We start from the raw sequence: 20,637 nt of genomic DNA, 5'->3' as shown, positions 1-20,637 counted from the left end.
AGAAAGCATTTAACACTAGATACTCTAAATCTTTTGGTCTGTAAAGTCTTTCAAGACAGTAACTAATATTAATTTAGGAGTTTGAATCTTACACATTGCAAATGATTGATCATGTGGCTTAGACCTCCATGTTTCCTTTCTTGAGACAATTATGTTTTGCTGATTGTTAGAGCAGTGATTAGAGTCAGCAAGAGTCAGCCTGCCATGATCTTCACATGCGACCTGGTAGGACTGTGGGTAGCCTGGGACATACTATTCCCACTGCGAATAATCTAATTGTAATAGCTGCTGCTAAAGTTTTTGAATGCTTACCATGGATCATTTTGCATTTATTGTTCCATAAATTTTTTCAACAGTCTACAACTCTAGTTTTTATAAAACAAGGTCCCAGATCTCACTGGGACAGGTCTACAACTCTACTTTTTATAAAAATTGGTAGGAAGGGCAAGGCAGGTGACATTTTGTAGAGGACCAAACTTCCTAGATCTAGGAAGTTTTGGAGACCCAAGACCTGGGACCAGAACTAGGGCTAGGAATTACCATGCTTCTCAGACCATTAGACTATCTTGGCACGTGAGAGGTTTGCTGGTTGCGCCTAATGCTGTGGAGAGCTGGCCTGCGGGATCTTACTCCATGGGAAATGATGGGCATTTGGAACTCACTGCGCCAGAGGAGCCTGCCTCTGACTGTGAGAGCATGCAGCCATTTTTTAGTATTGCTTGTTTGGCCATTTGTTTACTCCTGGATCTAAGCATGCTGTCTTACCAACAATCAGGAGAAAATAAAACTACCTGTCATGAACTGACATTTGCATCCTACCTTTCTTAAATGTTTTTTTATTTTTTATTTTTGAGATGGAGTCTTGCCTCAGCCTCCCGAGTAGCTGGGACTACAGGTGCCTGCCACTACGCCCCGCTAATTTTTGTATTTTTAGTAGAAACAGCGTTTCACCGTGTTAGCCAGGATGGTCTTGATCTCCTGACCTCGTGATCCACCCGCCTCAGCCTCCCAAAGTGCTGGGATTACAGGCATGAGCCACTGTGCCCGGCCCTTAAATTTTTAAAAAGAATAACTTTATTTTCTCATTACAAAAGTAAAAAGTCATTTAGAGACTATAGAGTAGTCAGAAGAATCTTCCATGGTTCCATCACCTGTCTGTAACCACTGTTGACATTTGGGGTATATCCTTCTATTCTTTATTGTGCCTGGCTCACTTTATTTTTCACAAAAATGAAATTATGTATTTCTTTTCTTTTTTTTTTTTTTTTTGAGACAGAGTCTCACTCTGTCACCCAGGCTGGAGTACAGTGGCACAATCTTGGCTCACTGTAACCTCTGCCTCCTGGGTTCAAGCGATTCTTCTGCCTCAGTGTCCTGAGTAGCTGGGATTACAGGTGTATGCCACCACGCCCGGCTAATTTTTTGTATTTGTAGTAGAGATGGGGTTTCACCATGTTGGCTAAGCTGTTCTCAAACTCCTGACCTCATCATCTGCCTGCCTTGGCCTCCCAAAGTGCTGGGATTACAGGTGTGAGCCACCACGCCTGGCCGAAATTATATATTTCTAGTCTAATATTATAAACATGTATGTTTGAGATTATATCTCAACTGCTATTGAAAGGTGTTCTGCAGAGTTTCTTAGTTTCTTTACTGTAGGATTCTTTATTACAGAACTTTTGAGTCTTCACTGTACTAATGCACATCATGAATTTCTAAGGAGAAGATAGACTATGTAGGTTTAAAAACTTATTTGACCACAGAAACCCGATTTTTAATTCAACGGTTACATCCCTTAGAACACTACGATCCTGCAGAACACCATTTGGGAATCACTGTTGTCCAACATAATTGTTTTCTGAACATTTGACCTTGATAGGATGTTCTATGTATCTTCCTTGTAAGAGAGCACTTTGGTAAATGCATTTTGTTTTTTTGAGACAGTCTCACTCTGTCGCCAGGCTGGAGTGCAGTGGCGTGATCTCAGCCCACTGCAACCTCTGCCTCCCGGGTTCAAGCGATTTTCCTGCCTCAGCCTCCCAGGTAGCTGGGACTACAGGTGCACACCACCACGCCCAGCTAATTTTTGTATTTTTAGTAGAGTCGGGGTTTCACCGTGTTGGCCAGGATAGTCTCCATCTCTTGACCTCGTGATCCACTCGCCTTGACCTCCCAAAGTGTTGGGATTACAGGCGTGAGCCACCGCACCCGCCTGGTAAATGCATTTCAATACAAAGTTTTTTGTAGAACAGCTATCTCTCTTCTCAGTTCTTCTACTGATTGCCAGAAAATTGACAGAAGTTTTGGTAGAGTCCTCAGGACATGGAAAACCCAAGGGATATATTTTATATTCCAGTTTTTTCTCCTCTTTTGGTATAATATGAGAACAGTGTGTATGTGTATGTATCCTTACATACACACAGGTTTACACACACATCTCTGTCAATATCTATATGTTATTAACAAAAGAAAACAAAACCCACCGTATCTAAGCCCAAGTTACTTTGTAAAGCTGTCTCTTAATATTTTAAACTTGTATATTAAAAAAGGAAATTTTTACTTCTATACTTAACATTTGCACTCTCCATTTCCCAGAGCTGATTGCTTCCTATGATTGCCAGATGTATCTAAAGACCTGCATTAACTTTCTGTGAGGTTTAAGGAACAGGCTTTTAGGGCTATAGATAGTGCTTTCTCTTCAAGTTTCAGTCATAGGAGAGGCTGCTGTAGAGGTCTTGAGAATGCTCTGAAATCATTCTGGGAATACACTAAATCTCCCCATATGAAACTAGAGAAATGTTTTTCATTGCTTGGATTGTCCTGGTGATTAACTTGGTTCCTATTTGGGTCATAGATATAAACTTAGCCCAAAGAGCTTTAATATTTGGATGGCTTAAAACAAAATGAAACAAAGTAAAACCATTATCTACACCCAACAAAATAGCACTTTCTTTGGGTAGCATGTGGATAAGAGAGTGAAGAGCAGCTAAGACAGGAAGCGATAGAGTTTCCTCTTTCACACTAGAATATCCTGTTGTGCTCTGTAGCATCAGACATCGATGAGTCATCAGTGATGCAGCTGGCCGAGATGGGTTTCCCGCTGGAAGCATGTCGCAAGGCTGTGTACTTCACTGGAAATATGGGTGCCGAGGTGGCCTTCAACTGGATCATTGTTCACATGGAAGAGCCAGGTAGGTGACAAGAAAATGGAATGGCTTTGGAGTCTGATGTGACCCTCAGTGATGCTGAGTCCTGGTCCTTCTAAGGCCCCTGTGGTTGTATCCCTAGAAAATGACTTTACAGTTCCTAATCTGCTGCAGTGGAGGAGAAAGCCAGTCTTTGTCTTTCTTCTTGTTTTTAAAAACAACAGTTTTAGGCCAGGCACAGTGGCTCACGCCTGTAATTCCAGCACTTTGGGAGACTGAGGTGGGCAGATCACAAGGTCAAGAGATGGAGACCATCCTGGCCAACATGGTGACACCCCATCTCTACTAAAAATACAAACATTAGCTGGGCATGTTGGTGCGTACCTGTAGTCCTAGCTACTCAGGAGGCGGAGGCAGGAGAATCGCTTGAACGCAGGAGGCGGAGGCTGCAGTGAGCCAAGATCGCACCACTGCACTCCAGCCTGAGTGACGGAGCGAGATTCTGTCTCAAAAAAAAGAAAAAAAAAAAGCAAGCAGCTTTATTAAGATATAATTCACCCCTTTAAAGTTTATAAGTCAGTGGCAAAAAGACCAATAGAGAGATATGGGATATACTTCCAACTAAGCAATGATGAAAACTTGAAATGAAAACATGGCCGTGAAGAAATGGAAGTTGTTTAGTTAGCTTTTTCTTTTATCTACTTTATTAAGCTATAATGCATATATTCATCTATTTAAAGTGTACATTTCAATAGTTTTCCATAAATTCAGAGTTGTGCAACCATTACCACTATCAAATTTTAGAACATTTTGTACCCTCCAAAAGAAATCTCGTATATATTAGCAGTGACTTCCCGTTTTCCCACTCACCCTAGCCCCTGGCAACCACGAATCTGTTTTCTGGATTTGCCTGTTTTGGAAATTTCATATAAATTGAGTCATATCCGATGAGGTCGTTTGTGTTTGATTTCTATCACTTAGCATAATGCTTTCAATCACTTAGCATAATGCTTTCAAGATTCATCTATGTTGTAGTATGTGTCAGTACTTCATTCCTTTTTATGGTAAAATAATCGTCTACTGGGTCAGGTACAGTGGCTCATGCCTGTAATCCCAGCACTTTGGGAGGCTGAGGCAGGAGGATCACTTGAGGTCAAGAGTTCGAGACCAGCCTGGCCAACATGGTGAAACCCCATCTCTATTGTCTGGGCATGGTGGCGGGCACCTGGAGTCTCAGCTGCTTGGGAGGCTGAGGCAGGAGAATTGCTTGAGCCCAGGAGACGGAGGTTGCAGTGAGCCAAGATTGTGCCACTGCCCTCCAGCCTGGGCAACAGAGTGAGACTCTGTCTAAAATAATAATAATAATGATAATAACAATAATAATAGTCTATATTATGGATATACTACATTTTATTAATCTTTATCAATTCATGGATATTTGGGTTATTTACATTTTTTGGCTTTTATGAACAATGCTTCTATAAACATTTTTGTGCAAGTTTTTGTGTGGATGGACATTTATTTTTACTTCTCTTGAGTGGAATTGCTGTGTCATATGGTAACTCCATATTTAACTTTTTGAGGAACTACCAAACTGTTTTACACAGTAGTTGAACCATTTTACATTTCCACCAGTAGTGAATGTGAGTTCCAGTTTCTCCATATCGTCACTAACCCTTATTTTTATCTTTTTTATCACACCCATCCCAGTGGGTATGAAGTGGTATCTTGTGGTTTTGGTTTGCATTTTCCTAATGACTAATCATGTTGAGCATCTTTTCATATGTTTATTGACTGTTTGTGTATCTTATTTGGAGATATGTCTATTCAAATTCTTCGCCCATGTCTAATGAAGTTATCCTTTTATTATTGAGTTCTAAGAGTTCTTTTCAAATTCCAGATACAAGATATATGAGATATATGATTTGTAATTTTCCCCCCATTCTGGTGTTTTTTCACTTTCTTGATGGTATCCTTTGAAGCACAAAAATGTTTAATTTTGATGAAGTCCAATTTATCTTTTTTTTTCTTTTATCACTTGTGCTTTTTGTGTTGTGAATAAAAAACCATTGCCTAATCCAATGGCAAAAAGACTTACTGTTATATTTTCTTCTAAGATTATTATAGTTTTAGCTCCTACATTTAGGTCAATGATCCATTTTGAGTTAATTTTGTGTATGATATGAGGTGAGGGTCTGACTTTATTCTTTTGTATGTGGATATCCAGTTGTCCCAGCATCATTTGTTGAAAATATTGTCCTTTCCCCACTGATTGGTCTTGTTGAAAATCAATTAACCACAGGTATATGGTTTCATTTCTGGAATCTCAATTCTATTTAATTGATCTGTATGTCTGTCTTTATACCAGTACCAGACTGTCCTTTTTTTTTTTTTTGAGATGGAGCCTTGCTCTGTTGCCCAGGCTGGAGTGCAGTGGTGCAATCTCAGCTCACTGCAACCTCTGCCTCCCGGGTTCAAGCAATTCTTGTGCCTCAGCCTCCCAAGTAGCTGGATTACAGACATGCACCACTATGCCCTGCTAATTTTTGTATTTTTAGTAGAAACAAGATTTTGCCATGTTGGCCAGGCTGGCCACGAACTCCTGACCTCAGGCGATCCACCCACCTTGGCCTCCCAAAGTGTTGGGATTACAGACGTGAGCCACCGGGCCTGGCCCAGACTGTCTTGATTATTATAACTTTGTAGAATCATGTTTTTCCTTGTTAGTGTTGTTTCAGGACACACACACACACACACACACACACACACACACACACAGAAAGAAAGAAAAAGGAAAAGACTTGGGTGTGGTTATTTTTCTCAGATTTTGCTGAGCCACTGACCATGCCTGGTTATGGAGGGGCAGCTTCTGCTGGAGCCTCTGTTTTTGGTGCTACTGGATTGGATAACCAACCTTCAGAGGAAATCGTTGCTATCATCACCTCCATGGGATTTCAGAGAAATCAGGCTATTCAGGCACTACGAGCAACGGTGAGCATGAGAGACTGTGTGTGTGTGTGTGTGTGTGTGTGTGTGTGTGTGTGTGTGTGAATTTATTTCTGTAAGAGTTAAGACTTTCCAATGTACTTTGATCATTTTGATTCACGTTTGATTCATCTGAATATGAATCTCACCATGGCCCATAAAGATTTATTTGCTTATTGTAAATATAAAGCTAAAATAACTGATTTTCACACAGAGAATTTAAGAATAAGGAGATAACAAATCTGGGGTAATATGAGCAAACTGAAAGAAACTTGATATCATCTTGAATATTTGTTAACGGGTCACAAATTTGACTTGGAGCCTGTGTGTGGCCCTGGAGGAAAGAGGGACGAATGAAATTCCATGTTCAGTAAGAAGTTCTTTAGGAGATAGAATGCTTTTCTGATACCAAGACCTTGGGTAAATGTCTCTTAAAAGTCCTCATAAAAAACTGAATGGCTCCTTGGAATTCTCTGCTGCTGTTTCTCTCTGCAGAAAGAGAAGGTTCTTCTGGTAGCCATGAACTTCTTGATATAAAGAAACAAGGGCCAGGCGCAGTGGCTCACGCCTGTAATCCCAGCACTTTGGGAGGCCGAGGCGGGCAGATCACGAGGTCAGGAGATCAAGACCATCCTGGCTAACACGATGAAACCCCGTCTCTACTAAAACTACAAAAAATTAACCGGGCGTGGTAGTGGGTGCCCATAGTCCCAGCTACTCCGGAGGCTGAGGCAGGAGAATGGTGGGAAGCGGAGCTTGCAGTGAGCCGAGATCGCGCCACTGCACTCCAGCCTGGGTGACAGAGCGAGACTCCGTCTCAAAAAAAAAAAACAAAAAACAAAAAACAAGGGACCCTGAAACTACAGGGTACACGATTCCCTTCTGCAGTGCTGATATCTGTTTAATATCGAGGGAAAGTACTTAACATACAAAACAAAACCCATCCTTCCTGGTCACACCGTAATCCACTTTTGAGTAGATATCTGCTCTCGATTACTTCTTGCCTATCCTGATGGGGTACCTGCTAGGATCCATTGTTGAGGTCACAGTGGCTCTTGACTGTTTCATGAGGATGTGACTAGAACAATCTGTCTCCCTTTAAGATGATTAAAATATCTCAACCAGAGTTTGTTTTACTTGGGGTACTTTCTTGTGCTCCACTCATTTTATTTGCCTGACTGTTTCATTAGAGGTTCTACATCTATACAAATTCTTTAACTTGCCAGTGATGTCATAAGCTGAGAAAGATGGAAATATTTTTATGGTCAATTAGTTTGAAGTATATGGAGTTCAATTTAAACAAGTATGCTTACCTAATCAGTGCCGTTGTCATTAATCAAGATACTAATCTTGTCTTTACTGGAATTCAAACATTTTACCAACATTCCAGGAGAGAAGGCTCTAACATAGTACCACACTGGCATCCCTCTATTGTTCAAAGTTATCTGCAGAAAATACAGTTGGTAGAGAAGGTAGTGTGTGCAATTAAAGTGGCTTTAGAAAGAGCTGCACTTAAATGCCATAACCTTGGTTATTCCACACCTATTATTATCAGCATCTTCCTGCAGAAAGGCTGAGCTAACATTGAGATAAGCTTTGGAATGCTGATCTGCTGCTTAGAACTGTTTTCCAGTAAATCCAATTACAGATGTCAGCTGGGAGACTTGCAGAATGCCATGCCAACTGAACGTGCCTGTCATGCGGAGTCAGAGCTTCTTACTCAGTGGCACTTAGGACTAATGAATTCAGGCCTCCTTCCCTATCTGCTTGACATCTAGTTGAAATGGTCAGGACATAGTGAGGTCTGAGGCCGCATGCATTGTAAAAATGTGTGTTTCTTTTTTGTTGTTAGAATAATAACCTGGAAAGAGCACTGGATTGGATCTTTAGCCACCCTGAGTTTGAAGAAGACAGTGATTTTGTGATTGAAATGGAGAATAACGCCAATGCAAACATTATTTCTGAGGCCAAGCCTGAAGGACCTAGAGTCAAGGATGGATCTGGAAGTAAGTTCTTGCCTTAGAGGCTGTCTGAACAGTCAGGACTATACATTCAGCTCATGCTCTTCCCTCCCACCACGACGTATTCAAGCCTTTGCCATCATTCGGAAGTTAGCACAGATCCCATCTTCTTCGTTTTTTTTTTTTTTCTTTTTGAGACAGAGTCTCACACTGTTGCCAGACGGGAGTGCTGTGGCACAATCTCGGCTCACTGCAACCTCCGCCTCCCGGGTCCAAGCTATTCTCCTGCCTCAGCCTCCCGAGTAGCTAGGATTACAGGAATGCGCCACCACACCCAGCTAATTTTTGTATTTTTAGTAGAGACAGGGTTTCACCATGTTGGCTAGGCTGGTCTTGATCTCCTGACATTGTGATATGCCTGCCTCAGCCTCCCAAAGTGCTGGGATTACAGGCATGAGCCACCGTGCCTGACCAGATCCCATCTTCCTAGAAATGGTGCAGTTTGCCACTTTGCATAGGCCCCGGTGATCTGATAAAGTCATGTCAGAATCATGTTGCTTGGTCATGTGTGTGTCCCTAAGTTTAGGGCCAACTCTGATTTTGTCTGTTCCTTTGAGGTAAAATTTCTTCATGGACTATGGGAGCTTTTGTCAAAAAGAGAACATTTGTTTTCATGGTAGTGTTTTTTGAGTAGTAGCAAAGTGGTCTCATCCTTGATCATATCCTTAACCCATACCAACTACTGATAATATCCTGAAGGGTTGCCTCAGGATGATAGGAAGAGGTGCCATAGGCTGCTGTTCTGCCTTTTAATAGTAAACACTTATGTATATCACTGTGTGCCATGCAGTGTTCTAAGTACTTTGCATATCAACACTCATGTAATCCTCACTACAACTGATTTTACAGGTGAGAAAAATAGAAGCACAGAGAGGTTGGGTACCTTGCCAAAGGCCACATGGCTCTTAAGAGATGGAACCAAGATTCAAATGCAAAATCCTTGTTGTTAACCGTTGTGATATCCTGCTTCTTGGGCTGTCATTGCCTGTAGAATAATGTTCAGGCTCTTTAGCTTGGCATTCAGCACCTCCTCTAGTCAGATCCCAGGCCACCTGGTATCCCAGTGTCACTTCTATACTCTCTATACCTGCAGCTGGGATGCCTGGGACTGTAGCCACTCTTAACCTACTCAGCTGTCAACAGCTCTCTTCAAACAACCTGCAGATGTTTGCTCAGGTTAACCCCTATTTTTGAAATGAACCTTCTCTCCTGTCACTGCACACTAAAATTCTCATCACTATTTGGAACTTGACCACAGATTCCATTTCTCTGGACTGCCTTCCTAGATCCTTGTCATAATCAGCTCATGTTTACCTCATATGCTAGTAATAATTATACCAGTATGAAAAATACTCCCATTTGTGCCATCTTTAATCCTCACAGTAACCTTATGAGTTACATACCATTATTACCCCCATTTTACAGGTGAAGAACCTGAGATATGGAAGGTTAAGTAGTAGCTTGTCAAGGTCTCATAGCTAGGGATGGGTAGAACCACAATTCCTGTGCGGGCAGTCTGCCTTCAGAGCCTGTGCCTGTAGCCACTGAAATGTGTTGTTAGTTAGTTAGTTTGTTTGTTTGTTTTGAGACAGAGTCTCACTCCATCACCCAGGCTGGAGTGCAGTGGCGTGATCTTGGCTCACTGCGACCTCCACCTCCTGGGTTCAAGTGATTCTCCTGCCTCAGCCTCCTGAGTAGCTAGAATTACAGGCTCGGGCCACCATGCTTCATTGTTAGTTCTTCTGTTATTAGAGGTATCAAATTGATCTTGCAGTAAAATTACTTCTGTAGGTATTTGTGTCTCCCATTTGACTGGGAGCTTGCCCAGGGCAGAGGCCATTTGGCTTTTATAAAACTCATGGTGTCTAGCATGGTGCTAGACACATAGAAAGTACTGAGTAAATAATAATTGTATTTAACTAAATCTACACCAGCAGCATTTGTTCCTATAATCATATAGTAGTGGCAGATCTACTCATTAATCTTCTTTCTAGACCTAATATGTACGTATTGATATAGAGCTAGAGAGAGATGGTAGGAGGGAACTTCCTTCTTTTTTTTTAAATATAAAATAGGAATTTCATCACTGAAACTGTTTCAATGCCAACTGTATAAGAAAAGGATGAGATGTAGTTCTCCCAATTTCAATTTCCGTATTCATTTAAAGTATCTAGTATTACTTTGCAAAAATTACTAGCTTACCTAAAATATTTAAAGCTATAACAGACAGGTTACTCAATAATGCATGAGCAGGATTTATCACGTCTTACACGTCCATCAGTTCACTGCTTCATTGATTTTCCATAATGGACTTTTCCTTGGAGAGGATGAGTCCTTGCAGAAGGAATTAACCGCAAGGTGGGGCTGTTGTAAAGCTGCCAAGGTTTGGCTGTAGAGGGAAGGCAGGTCTGATCTTTAGGGTTTCCTTTCCTCTGATGGAGCTTGGAGGCAGCAGCCACTCTCTCACAGATGGTCAGGAATGATAAAGAACAGCCACATCATCTCCTCAGGGCTTCCTCTACCTCAGAGTGATCTGTAGATATTCCTGCCACAGCTGGATTTTGAGGTGCATCCTTTAAGGCACTATGGGTCAAACCCCAAGGATTGTGGGTGAGGGTAGCAAAGGAGCACTATGAGATGCACGTAGAAATCGCATGCAAGATATGCAGGATAGAAAGGCAGTAGTAGATGAAACATTTAATTATGAAGACAGAAAAGCAGAAACCTAATTTGCCAAATGCATTTTGAGTTTGATTTTACAAAACGACAAATGTTTTCAAAGTAGCTTCCCCAGCACTGTGCCTGGCCCATGGTGAGTGATCAGGAAATAACTGATTGAATGAAGAATTAAATGAATGCCAGGAGGTAACATACTTTGGCACTATTTTTGCTGCTTCCACAAAGTGCCATATAGAGGGATTGGCTGTGTACCACTGTGTTACATTGCATGAATCAAAGGGAGGGAAAAACATGACTTCCTGTACTTTACTATATTAGCACCCAAACTCATATTGTGAGTTGTTGCTTTCTTTTTCCTTTGTAAAAAAATTAACAATTTATATTGAAGGATATATATTAATTTTAGCAACTTGAGAAAATATAGATATATATCTACATAGATAAAAGACAAAATTAAAAATTACAATCCTACTCCCCAGCAATAACCACAAAATAATGTTTTGTTTATATTCTCTAGATCTTTTTAGACAAATGTATAAAAATGAATATAAATCCATAGAAGTATAAATATGACATTCTATTCTATACATCGCTATTTTGTGACTTGTTTTTACTTTAATGTAATTAACGTGATTAGGCTGTGATTAGGCTGTGAGTTATGTAGTTGTACATGTATAGAAATCTATATTGTTGAACATATATTAACAATATTCTATTATAAACATGTACCATAATTTATATACCTAATTCTAGGTTAATTATCATTTAAATAAAAGACCACATTATTGGCCGGGCGCGGTGGCTCAAGCCTGTAATCCCAGCACTTTGGGAGGCCGAGATGGGCGGATCACGAGGTCAGGAGATCGAGACCATCCTGGCTAACACGCTGAAACCCCGTCTCTACTAAAAATACAAAAAACTAGCCGGGCGTGGTGGCGGGCGCCTGTGGTCCCAGCTACTCCGGAGGCTGAGGCAGGAGAATGGCGTAAACCCGGGAGGCGGAGCTTGCAGTGAGCTGAGATCAGGCCACTGCACTCCAGCACGGGCGACAGAGCAAGACTCCGTCTCAAAAAAAAAAAAAAAAACAAAAAAACAAAAAAACAAAACAAAACAAAGACCACATTATTACAGAAAGAGTTTCAAATAATGAAGATATTTCCACATTCAGAGGATGACCACTATGATTTTTAAATAAAGAGTTTCTTCTTTTTTTGAGACAGAGTCTCGCTCTGTTTCCCAGGCTGGAGTGCAGTGGCGGGATCTCAGCTCACTGCATCCTCCGCCTCCTGGGTTCAAGTGATTCTCATGCCTTAGCCTGTAACTGGGATTACAGGTGTGTACCACCATACCTGGCTAATTTTTTGTATTTGTAGTAGAGATGGAATTTTGCCATGTTGCCCAGGCAGGTCTCGAACTCCTGAGCTCAGGCAGTCTGCCCGCCTCTGGCTCCTGAAGTGTTAGGATTACAGGTGTGAGCCACTGTGCCCAGCCAAATAATGAGTTTCTTAAAGGATTAATTCAACTCACAGAAGTACCGCACATGCCTAATGTAATCCCTATCCAGGGAATAAAAGCTTGTTCAGCATTTTCTTCTTTCCATCCCTTCCTTCTTTCCTTCTTCTACTAAAAATAATATTGTGATAAACAGCCTTGGGCCTTCATTTCATTATTTCGTTAGGGTAAGTTTCTGGAAGGGAATTTTGTGAGTGAAAAATACGTATTTTTAAGGTTTTAATGCAGATTACCATCACATGACCCTCCACAAACACAACAGGGGGGGCCACATCCTGGTCACACTGGTGACTCTTCTGTTTGCCCAGCCTTCCCTAGCAGTGCTGTTGGGTTGAGCGCTTTTTATATTTGTATCTTTATTGCCTAGGTATTTTTCTTCTTGTGTTAACAGCTTCTTTATTTCCTTTGGCCAGTTTCCCACTTTTATTGAGGTTGTCAGCTTTCTTTTATTGATTTTTATGAGTTTCATGTACTGTAGATTAGTTTGGGAATACCTAATCACTTTACAATATTGAGTTTTTCTAGCTAGAAACATATGCTTCTCCTTTGATTTATTCACCCCTTCTCTAACTCTTGCAAAGCTATATGGTTTTCCTCATAAATATGCTGGGCATTTCTAGTTTAGTTGTGTCTCAAAATTATATTTTCAGTGTTACTTATGAATAAAAATTTTCCCTATAGTATATTAAACATTACTGCTGCTAAATTATATAAAGCTACCGATTTTGTAATTGGCTGTTCTCTAGGGGTTTGACTGGCATTACATTAAATTTATAGGTTAACCTGGGAAGATGTGTGTTCTGTTTAGCTAGGTTGTTTAAATTCCCAAGTCATTTCTTTTTACTTTTTCTGGTTGGTGGATTGACTGAGATATTTGACTTGATAATTTTTTTTTTGTTTTTTGAGATGGAGTCTCGCTCTGTCGCCAGGCTGGAGTGCAGTGGCGCCATCTCAGCTCACTGCAGCTTTGTACTCCCTGGTTCAAGTGATTCTCCTGCCGCAGCCTCCTGAGTAGCTAGGATTATGGCACGCGCCACCATGCTCAGCTAATTTTTGTACTTTTTTTTAGTAGAGACAGGCTTTCACCATATTGGCCAGGATGGTCTCGATTTTCTGACCTTGTGATCTGCCCGCCTCGGCCTCCCAAAGTGCTGGGATTACAGGCATGAGCCACCGTGTCCGGCCGAGAATATTGAATACAATTAAAGGGTAGGGGTAATTGGTGTTTGAGGAACCAAAACAAACAATGTAAAAACAACCTGTTTTCAGGGTTTTAAGTGGCAGAAAGTCCAAGACAAATCTGTCTAAGCAAAAAGGGAAATATTTTCTCATGAAGGCTAGCAAGTCCTGGGGGCACTGGGCTGTAGGCCTGCCGTGATTCAGGACTCAAACTCTTTTAGCTGGATGGGCCCCTTGGCTCTGCTTCCTCTACGTTGGTTCCAGTCCCACACAGGCTCTCCCTAATGGCACAAGATGGCTGCAGCACCTCCCACAACTATATCTTTCCAGGTTAAAATCTAGCTGAATCTTGTCCCAGAGTTCTCAGCAAAGGTCCTGAGAGCCTGAGACTATGAGACTCCGTCATGTGCCCTGTCCTACCCAAGTCACTGAGGCAGGTTGACTCAGGCCTGCGTTATGGGCCTCACTCCTAGAACCCGAGCGGGGAGGCATCTTCCATCCTCTCATCTGAGCTGAGAAGGGACGGGTTGATCTCCTTCAAGCACTGGTTCAAGTGTGGTTCCGAGCGGTAGAATCAGCTTCACCTGAGAACTTCTTAGGAATTATAGGGCCCAACTTCAGCTGAGCTGAGTTAGGAGCTCTGGGCGAGGCCCAGTAATCTGTGTTTTAACAGGACATCCAGGTGATTCTGATGCAGCTGAAACTTGAGAATTACCACCTTAAAAGCAGTGTTAGGTTACTATTGCTTTAAGAAGGAGGGGCGTGGCTACTGGGACACCATCACACCAGGTTAACACTGAAATAATAAGGTAGGTGTTACGAAGTGGAAAAAAGTGATTATTACAAAGATAGGGATTAAAGAAGCACTTGTATCAGATTTTTCCTTTTGGGAATATGTTAATTAAAAATCACTGTTTCCATTTTTCTGAATGAGGAAATAATGCTATTGCATGAAATGATTATTTAAATATTATCTAATTTGTTTAAAAGGGTTAGTGCTATTAACACTTGATGAAATAGTGGCTGTCATTTACTGAATGCCTCCTCTGTGCCAGGCACTTCCTTGACCACTTTTCCTTCACTGCTTGTAGGGAGGTATTCTGATGAGGAAATGGTGACAAGCTAAGTGGTTTGCTAGAGGTTGAACCAGGTTAGAATTCAGGCCTGTCTGATTTTGAAGGCTGTGCAGTTTTTCCTTTATCCCCGATTGAGTCATCTTATTTCACATTTTGTATTGGAATGGAGGCGAGAGTCTATTTTCTACCATGTTCTACACATTTTAGGGTTAGCACCTAACTTTCTGTTGAGTTTTTTAAGACTTCAAAGCTGGAAATCAGGCCGTCACTCTGACCTATCTGGGCTTCTACTATGTGCAAAATCATTTCTGTTTTCATGTTTCACTTAATGAGCGTTTAATTTTTCTTAAGAACTCACTGATTGCCAACGTAATTAACATGTGATTAGGCTGTGATTACTCAGAACCTGCTCCGCCTCCTTCAGCCACTTTGCTGTAATGGTTTAGATGTCTCTGATGCTGCTGAGATTTTCCAGCCGGGGAGCAGAGAGACATTCATTTACATAACGCTGGGGTTCCTAAGGTGCTGAGCTGCCTGAGGAACACCACCCAGAAGAGGATCTGGAGGGCAAAAGGTACAGCTCCCTGGGAAGCTAAGCGCCAGTGGTCTGCTTGAAAGTCACCTAGACTTACTTCATGCCACTGGTGCTAATTCTCCTGCCACTTAGCGCTTGTTGCAGTTCCTAATTTTTTCCGCGGTGCTATTGAAAGTTAAGAGGCAGCCACTCTTGAGTAAACTAATTTACAGTGAAGTATAAATGATTGAGAACTATTAGACTTGGGAGGAAGTGTTTGCCTTTTGGAGCATTCGGCATTGTAACAGAGAGATTGGTAATTTTGAGCTGGCTAGGGTTGGGGGAAGCAATTTGTAGACCCTTTACAATTTTGTTGCTATCAGCTGCCTTCCAATATTACTGATTTACCTAGGTTTGTCTTCTCTTTTCGAGAATTTAGAAGTTTCTGAAAGTTCCAAATATTCCTCCCTTCCACATTGTTGTTTTCTCAGAGCGGGCAAGAGGAAAAGGGAAATCAAGCTGTTGAAGATTGAACTTGTATATTACGCTTGATGTAGTTTGGATGTTTGTCCCCTCCAAATCTCATGTTGATATGCAAACCCCAGTGTTGGAGGTGGGACCTGGTGGGAGGTATTTGGGTCATGGGAGTGGTTGCTTCATGAATACCTTGTGGGAAAAAGCATATCCCAGATAAATACCCAGATATTGGGGGTGTATGAGGCAAATGTTAGTAAGTTGGCAATTTTATTTCCCCTGCTCTGTACAGAGGGAGTTAGAGACACGCAGTGACACAAATTAATCAAGTAAAGAGCATTGGATGAGAACCCAGTTTATCTCACCAGAAGACTGCAGTGCCTCTGGGGTCTTGATAGTTGTTTTAGGGAGTCTTTTGGTGTCTCTGCGTTCTGAGCACTCTCTGTAGACTAAATAATGCATCATGCCCTGATGAGATACTGCTGCTTTGTAAATAATGGCTTATAAAAATAAATTCATTTAAAGACACTTCTGAATCCAGAGTTGCTTTTGGTCATTACACTTCTTAAAGCATAACTTTCCGAAAGGCAAGATCATGACTTTCAGGTAAGTGTAAAATGAATACATATCACAGATTTTAAAAAAAACTCATTAATTAATGAGAGAATCAGTCAGATGTTATTACTGGTTTAAAAACATTTGTGAAGCTGGGATATTTAAAGACAATTTAAAAAAGAAATGTTAGGATGAGATTGCCAGGTTAGATTTAAAATTAGTCAGTGTCTTTCAGGACCATAAATCCTTGAAATAATTATTTTACCAATTTATACCCCAATTTATAAATCTATACATCCTTGAGGATATGTGTTCTACTGGACAGAATTTTTTTGTGTCTTCACTAGATAAAAATCTGCAAGTTAGCAAGTAACACCACTAAGTATGAGATCTTTAATCAGTAGTGCATTAGTAGTTTTATAGTCTTTGCTGTAAGAGAATACCTGAGACTGGGTAATTTATATAAAAAACAAAGAGGTTTATTTGGCTCACAGCTCTTCAGAGTATACAAGAAGCACAGTGCTGGATCTGCTTCTGAAGAGGCCTTAGGAAGCTTTCAGTCAGCAGAAGGCAAAGGAGGAGCAGGCGTGTCACATGGTGAGAGAGAGAACAAGCGAGAAAGAAGGGGTGTCATGCTGTTTTTTTAAACAACCTCCTCTCCCATGAACTAATAGACTGAGAACTCACTCATTACCACGGGAGGGCACCAAGATATTCATGAGGGATCTACCCCCATGACCCAAATACCTCCTACCAGGTCCCACCTCCAACATTGGGGGTAGTATTTCAACATGAGATGTGGAGGGGACAAACATCCAAACTATATCAAGTAGTAAATAGTGAGATGAACTAAGTTCATCCCCCTAGATCAGGGACCAGCAACATTTTTCTCTGATGAACCAGATAATAAATGTTTCAGGTTTTGTGGGCCATATACATGTCTGTCTCATATTCTTCTCCCCATTCTTCTCCTTGGCAGTACAAAAGCAGGATGTGGGCCAGATTTGGCTAATGGGTCACTTGCCAATCCCTCCCCTAGATAATCTTTGGGTGGCCTTTCCTCTATATGACATTGAAAGGGTATGCTGCCTACCTCTTTTACCTTCCAAGTTTCATAAACTTTTTTAAAACAGTCCTTTCTCAACAAAATCAAAGAGTACAATTGCTGTTAGGTTGGGTAGGAATGTTAGTGGCAACATTTGATATTTAAAAATCTTCTTATTAGCAAGGTTGGGGAGATTTTCCTGGAGTTCAAAAAGGACAAGTTTTGTGGGGAGGAGGAATGTTAGTTTCAGGCACAGTTTAATTCTGCCCATTTGGAGGGACACTGTCCACTAGATGTGAGACATAGTGGTTTTGTCAATTTTGTCTAATTCTTCCAGGTACTTTGAAGGTTTTTCTGTTGAAAGTCAACATTTTTGAAATGTTAGAAATTCCTTTTTAAGTAAATAGAAAAGGCAGCTTGAGATGAGATAAGCATTTCAAAATTTTGACTTTGAACAGAAAAACTTAAATATTTCTTAGTGTGTGTTTTTTGGAGTGTGTTTTAGAGTGCTGGTTTTTTGTTTTTTTGGGGAGGACATCTCTGGGAACTTAGAGAAGAATCAACAGTAGTTTCTCTCTCTGGTGAATTCACCTGGATTTTCTCTTTGGAGACAAATATAAATTGAGATTTATTACCTGTTTAGTTTTTGCAAATGTGTTGAGAGAGATTCTCTTTTGTTGTCGTTTCTAGCGGGAGGTCATGAATAATGCATGGAGCAATTGCTTATATTGATAAACGTGATTAATTTAAATAATAGGACTAAGATTTATGCTAACCTTTTAAATTTTATTTTTGTGGTTCTGAGTATGTACATGAGTTGTTTTTAAACAAAGAGAGGAAAATGCTTTTGGGGGGGCTTAGTGACATGTTTGGATATATTGGGGTGTATGGATTTGTCCTTTCTCTGTGTCTGTTTGGTCAACCCATTGGCTGTGTTGGTATCTGTGCTGTGTTTCATTGATGTGACCCTGTCTTATGGTGGGAAGTGCTCAGTAAACACTCTGTTGAATTGCTGAAGCCATCGTTTTGCAGGACATCCTTGTGGGGAAAAGCCTTGATTGGGGTATTGTATCCTCTCTCTCTTTTTTTTTTTTGAGACAGGGTCTCACTCTATCGCCCAGGCTGGAGTACAGTGGTGCGATCTGGGCTCACTGCAGCCTCGACTCCCTGGGCTCAAGCAATTCTCCCACGTCTGTCTCCAGAGTAGCTGCGACTACGGGTGCACACCACCATGCCTGGCTAATTTTTTTTGTATTTGTAGAGACGGGGTTTTGCCCTGTTCCCCAGGCTGGTCTCAAACTCCTGAGCACAAGCAATCCACCCATCTTGGCCTCCCAAAGTGCTGAGATTACAGGTGTTTGCCACCATGCCTGGCCTGTATCCTCTCTTCATTTCATGAAAATTCTTAGAGAGCAGCCACATTTTTGGGAGAGCAACACTCTATCTCTTAAATTGAAGATTAGGAATATGATATAGAATTATTCCAAAAGGGCTTAAAAAGCCAACAGGGGCTAAGAAACACAAGGATCTCAGTTCACTCCCTTTCTTGCTTACACAGGGAGGTAAAGGTGGGTTCTTAGTGTGGGAGACAGAACTGGAGGGCAGACAAGGGTAAGGTGCCTGGATCACTGTTTCAAAAAATAAATACCAGGCAAAATGATTATCATTTTCAACTGTTTTTGCCTGGTTTCTGATTTCAGACCTGGGATTCTTTTCTTTTCTTTTTTTTTCCAGTTGATGTGATAGCTAGCAACAGAAATTCAGTTAATTATGGGAAAGGCAATCTTCTCTGATTCATTTCTGATTAAATAATTATTTCACCAGTTTATACCCCAATTTATGCTTTGGTAAGAGGTTTACAAAAATATATACTCTATAAGAAGATATAAAAACAAGTGAGGAAATGAAGTGAAAGGAGTCATTCCTTCATTCACTCATTTATTTATACATTTAACAGATACTTATTGAGTACCTACAGTGTGCAAAGCACTGTTCTCTGTGCCTGGAATATTTCAGTAAACAGAACAAACTCCCTGTCCTTATGGAGCCTATTCTAGCCTGGGGTAAAAGGTGATAGACAATAAATATATGCACAAGTAAGAATGTGACATAGCAGCTGGGCATGGTGGCACACACCTGTAATCCCAGCATTTTGGGAGGCCAAAGTGGGTGGATTACCTGAGGTCAGGCATTTGAGACCAGCCTGGCCAATGTGACAAAACCCCATCTCTACTAAAAATACAAAAAAATTAGCCGGGCATAGTGGTACATGCCTGTAGTCCCAGCTACTTGGGAGGTTAGGGCAGGAGAATCGCTTGATTCCGGGAGGCAGAGATTGCAGTGAGCCAAGATCACGCCATTGCATTCCAGCCTGGGTAACAAGGGCAAAACTCCGTCTCAAAAAAAAAAAAAAAAAAAAAGAATGCAACATGGTAGGTGTTACTTTCTGCAGTTATGGACAGGAAAGCAGGATAAGGGAAACAGGAGCAACAGGAGTGAGGGCGGGGGTGGAAGGAGGGTTACTATTTATAAGGAAGGTTCAGGAAGGCCTCTCTGATGAGGTGACATTTGGACCTGAGATCTCAATGAAGTGACGAGTGAGTCACATGACATCTGAAAAAAGAGAGTTTCAGAAAGAAAGAACAGTAGGCATAAAGGTTTGAAGGTTTAAAGCTTGAAGGACAGGTCTTGCCAAGCATGTTTGAGGAGCAGCCAGGAGGCCAAGGTAGTTGGAGCAGAATAAGGGGGATGAGGGGAGGAGGTAAGGGGATTTCATAGGCCTCTGCAAGAGTGAGATTTTACTCAGAGATACAGGGAACCACTGGAGGGTGTTGGGGGCAGAGTAATGACCACAATTTGACTTCCATTAAAAAAAAAAAAGACTAATGGGCCTGGCGTGGTGGCTCATGCCTGCAATTCCAGCACTCTGGGAGGCCAAGATGGGCAGATCATGAGGTCGGGAGACCGAGACCATCCTGGCTAACATGGTGAAACCCTGTTTCTACTGAAAATACAAAAAAATTAGCCGGACATGGTGGCACATGCCTGTAATCCCACTTGGGAGGCTGAGGTAGGAGAATCGCTTGAAGCCAGGAGGCAGAGGTCGCAGTGAGCCGAGATCGCGCCACTGCACTCCAGACTGGGTGACAGAGTGAGACTCCATGTCAAACAACAAAAACAGAAAAAGAGAACAACAGAGTGCAGCCAGAAAGGCAGCCGCCCCCTCGCACGTTCATGGGGAACCTGGTGCTAAACCATTGGTAGATGACCTGCTTCTGGGTTGGGGTTTTCTACGTAGCAGAGCAGCTCCCTCTCTGCAATCTATTGAAAGTCAGCCCTTGACATAAGGGTTTGAAAAAAAAAGAAAAAAGAAAGGAAGAAAGAAAGAAAGAGAGAGAGAGAGAGAGAGAAAGAAAGAAAGAAAGAAAGAAAGAAAGAAAGAAAGAAAGAAAGA

General features: G+C 41.4%; 1 protein-coding gene across 1 annotated transcript in view; it reads left to right on the top strand.

Moving 5' to 3' along the window:
• Window positions 1–20,637, top strand: part of USP13 (ubiquitin specific peptidase 13) — a 136,855-nt gene that overhangs the window by 106,366 nt on the left and 9,852 nt on the right. Inside the window, 3 exon segments of the mRNA XM_023184813.2 lie at window positions 3,045–3,188; window positions 5,968–6,134; window positions 7,981–8,134. Of these exon segments, the coding sequence (XP_023040581.1) occupies window positions 3,045–3,188; window positions 5,968–6,134; window positions 7,981–8,134 (465 nt within the window).

Source organism: Piliocolobus tephrosceles, chromosome 2 (genome assembly GCF_002776525.5).
Source record: "Piliocolobus tephrosceles isolate RC106 chromosome 2, ASM277652v3, whole genome shotgun sequence".
NCBI classification, from domain to species: Eukaryota; Metazoa; Chordata; class Mammalia; order Primates; family Cercopithecidae; genus Piliocolobus; species Piliocolobus tephrosceles.
The sequence above is the reverse complement of the archived record's forward strand: the minus strand, read 5'-3'. Positions and strand labels throughout refer to the sequence as shown.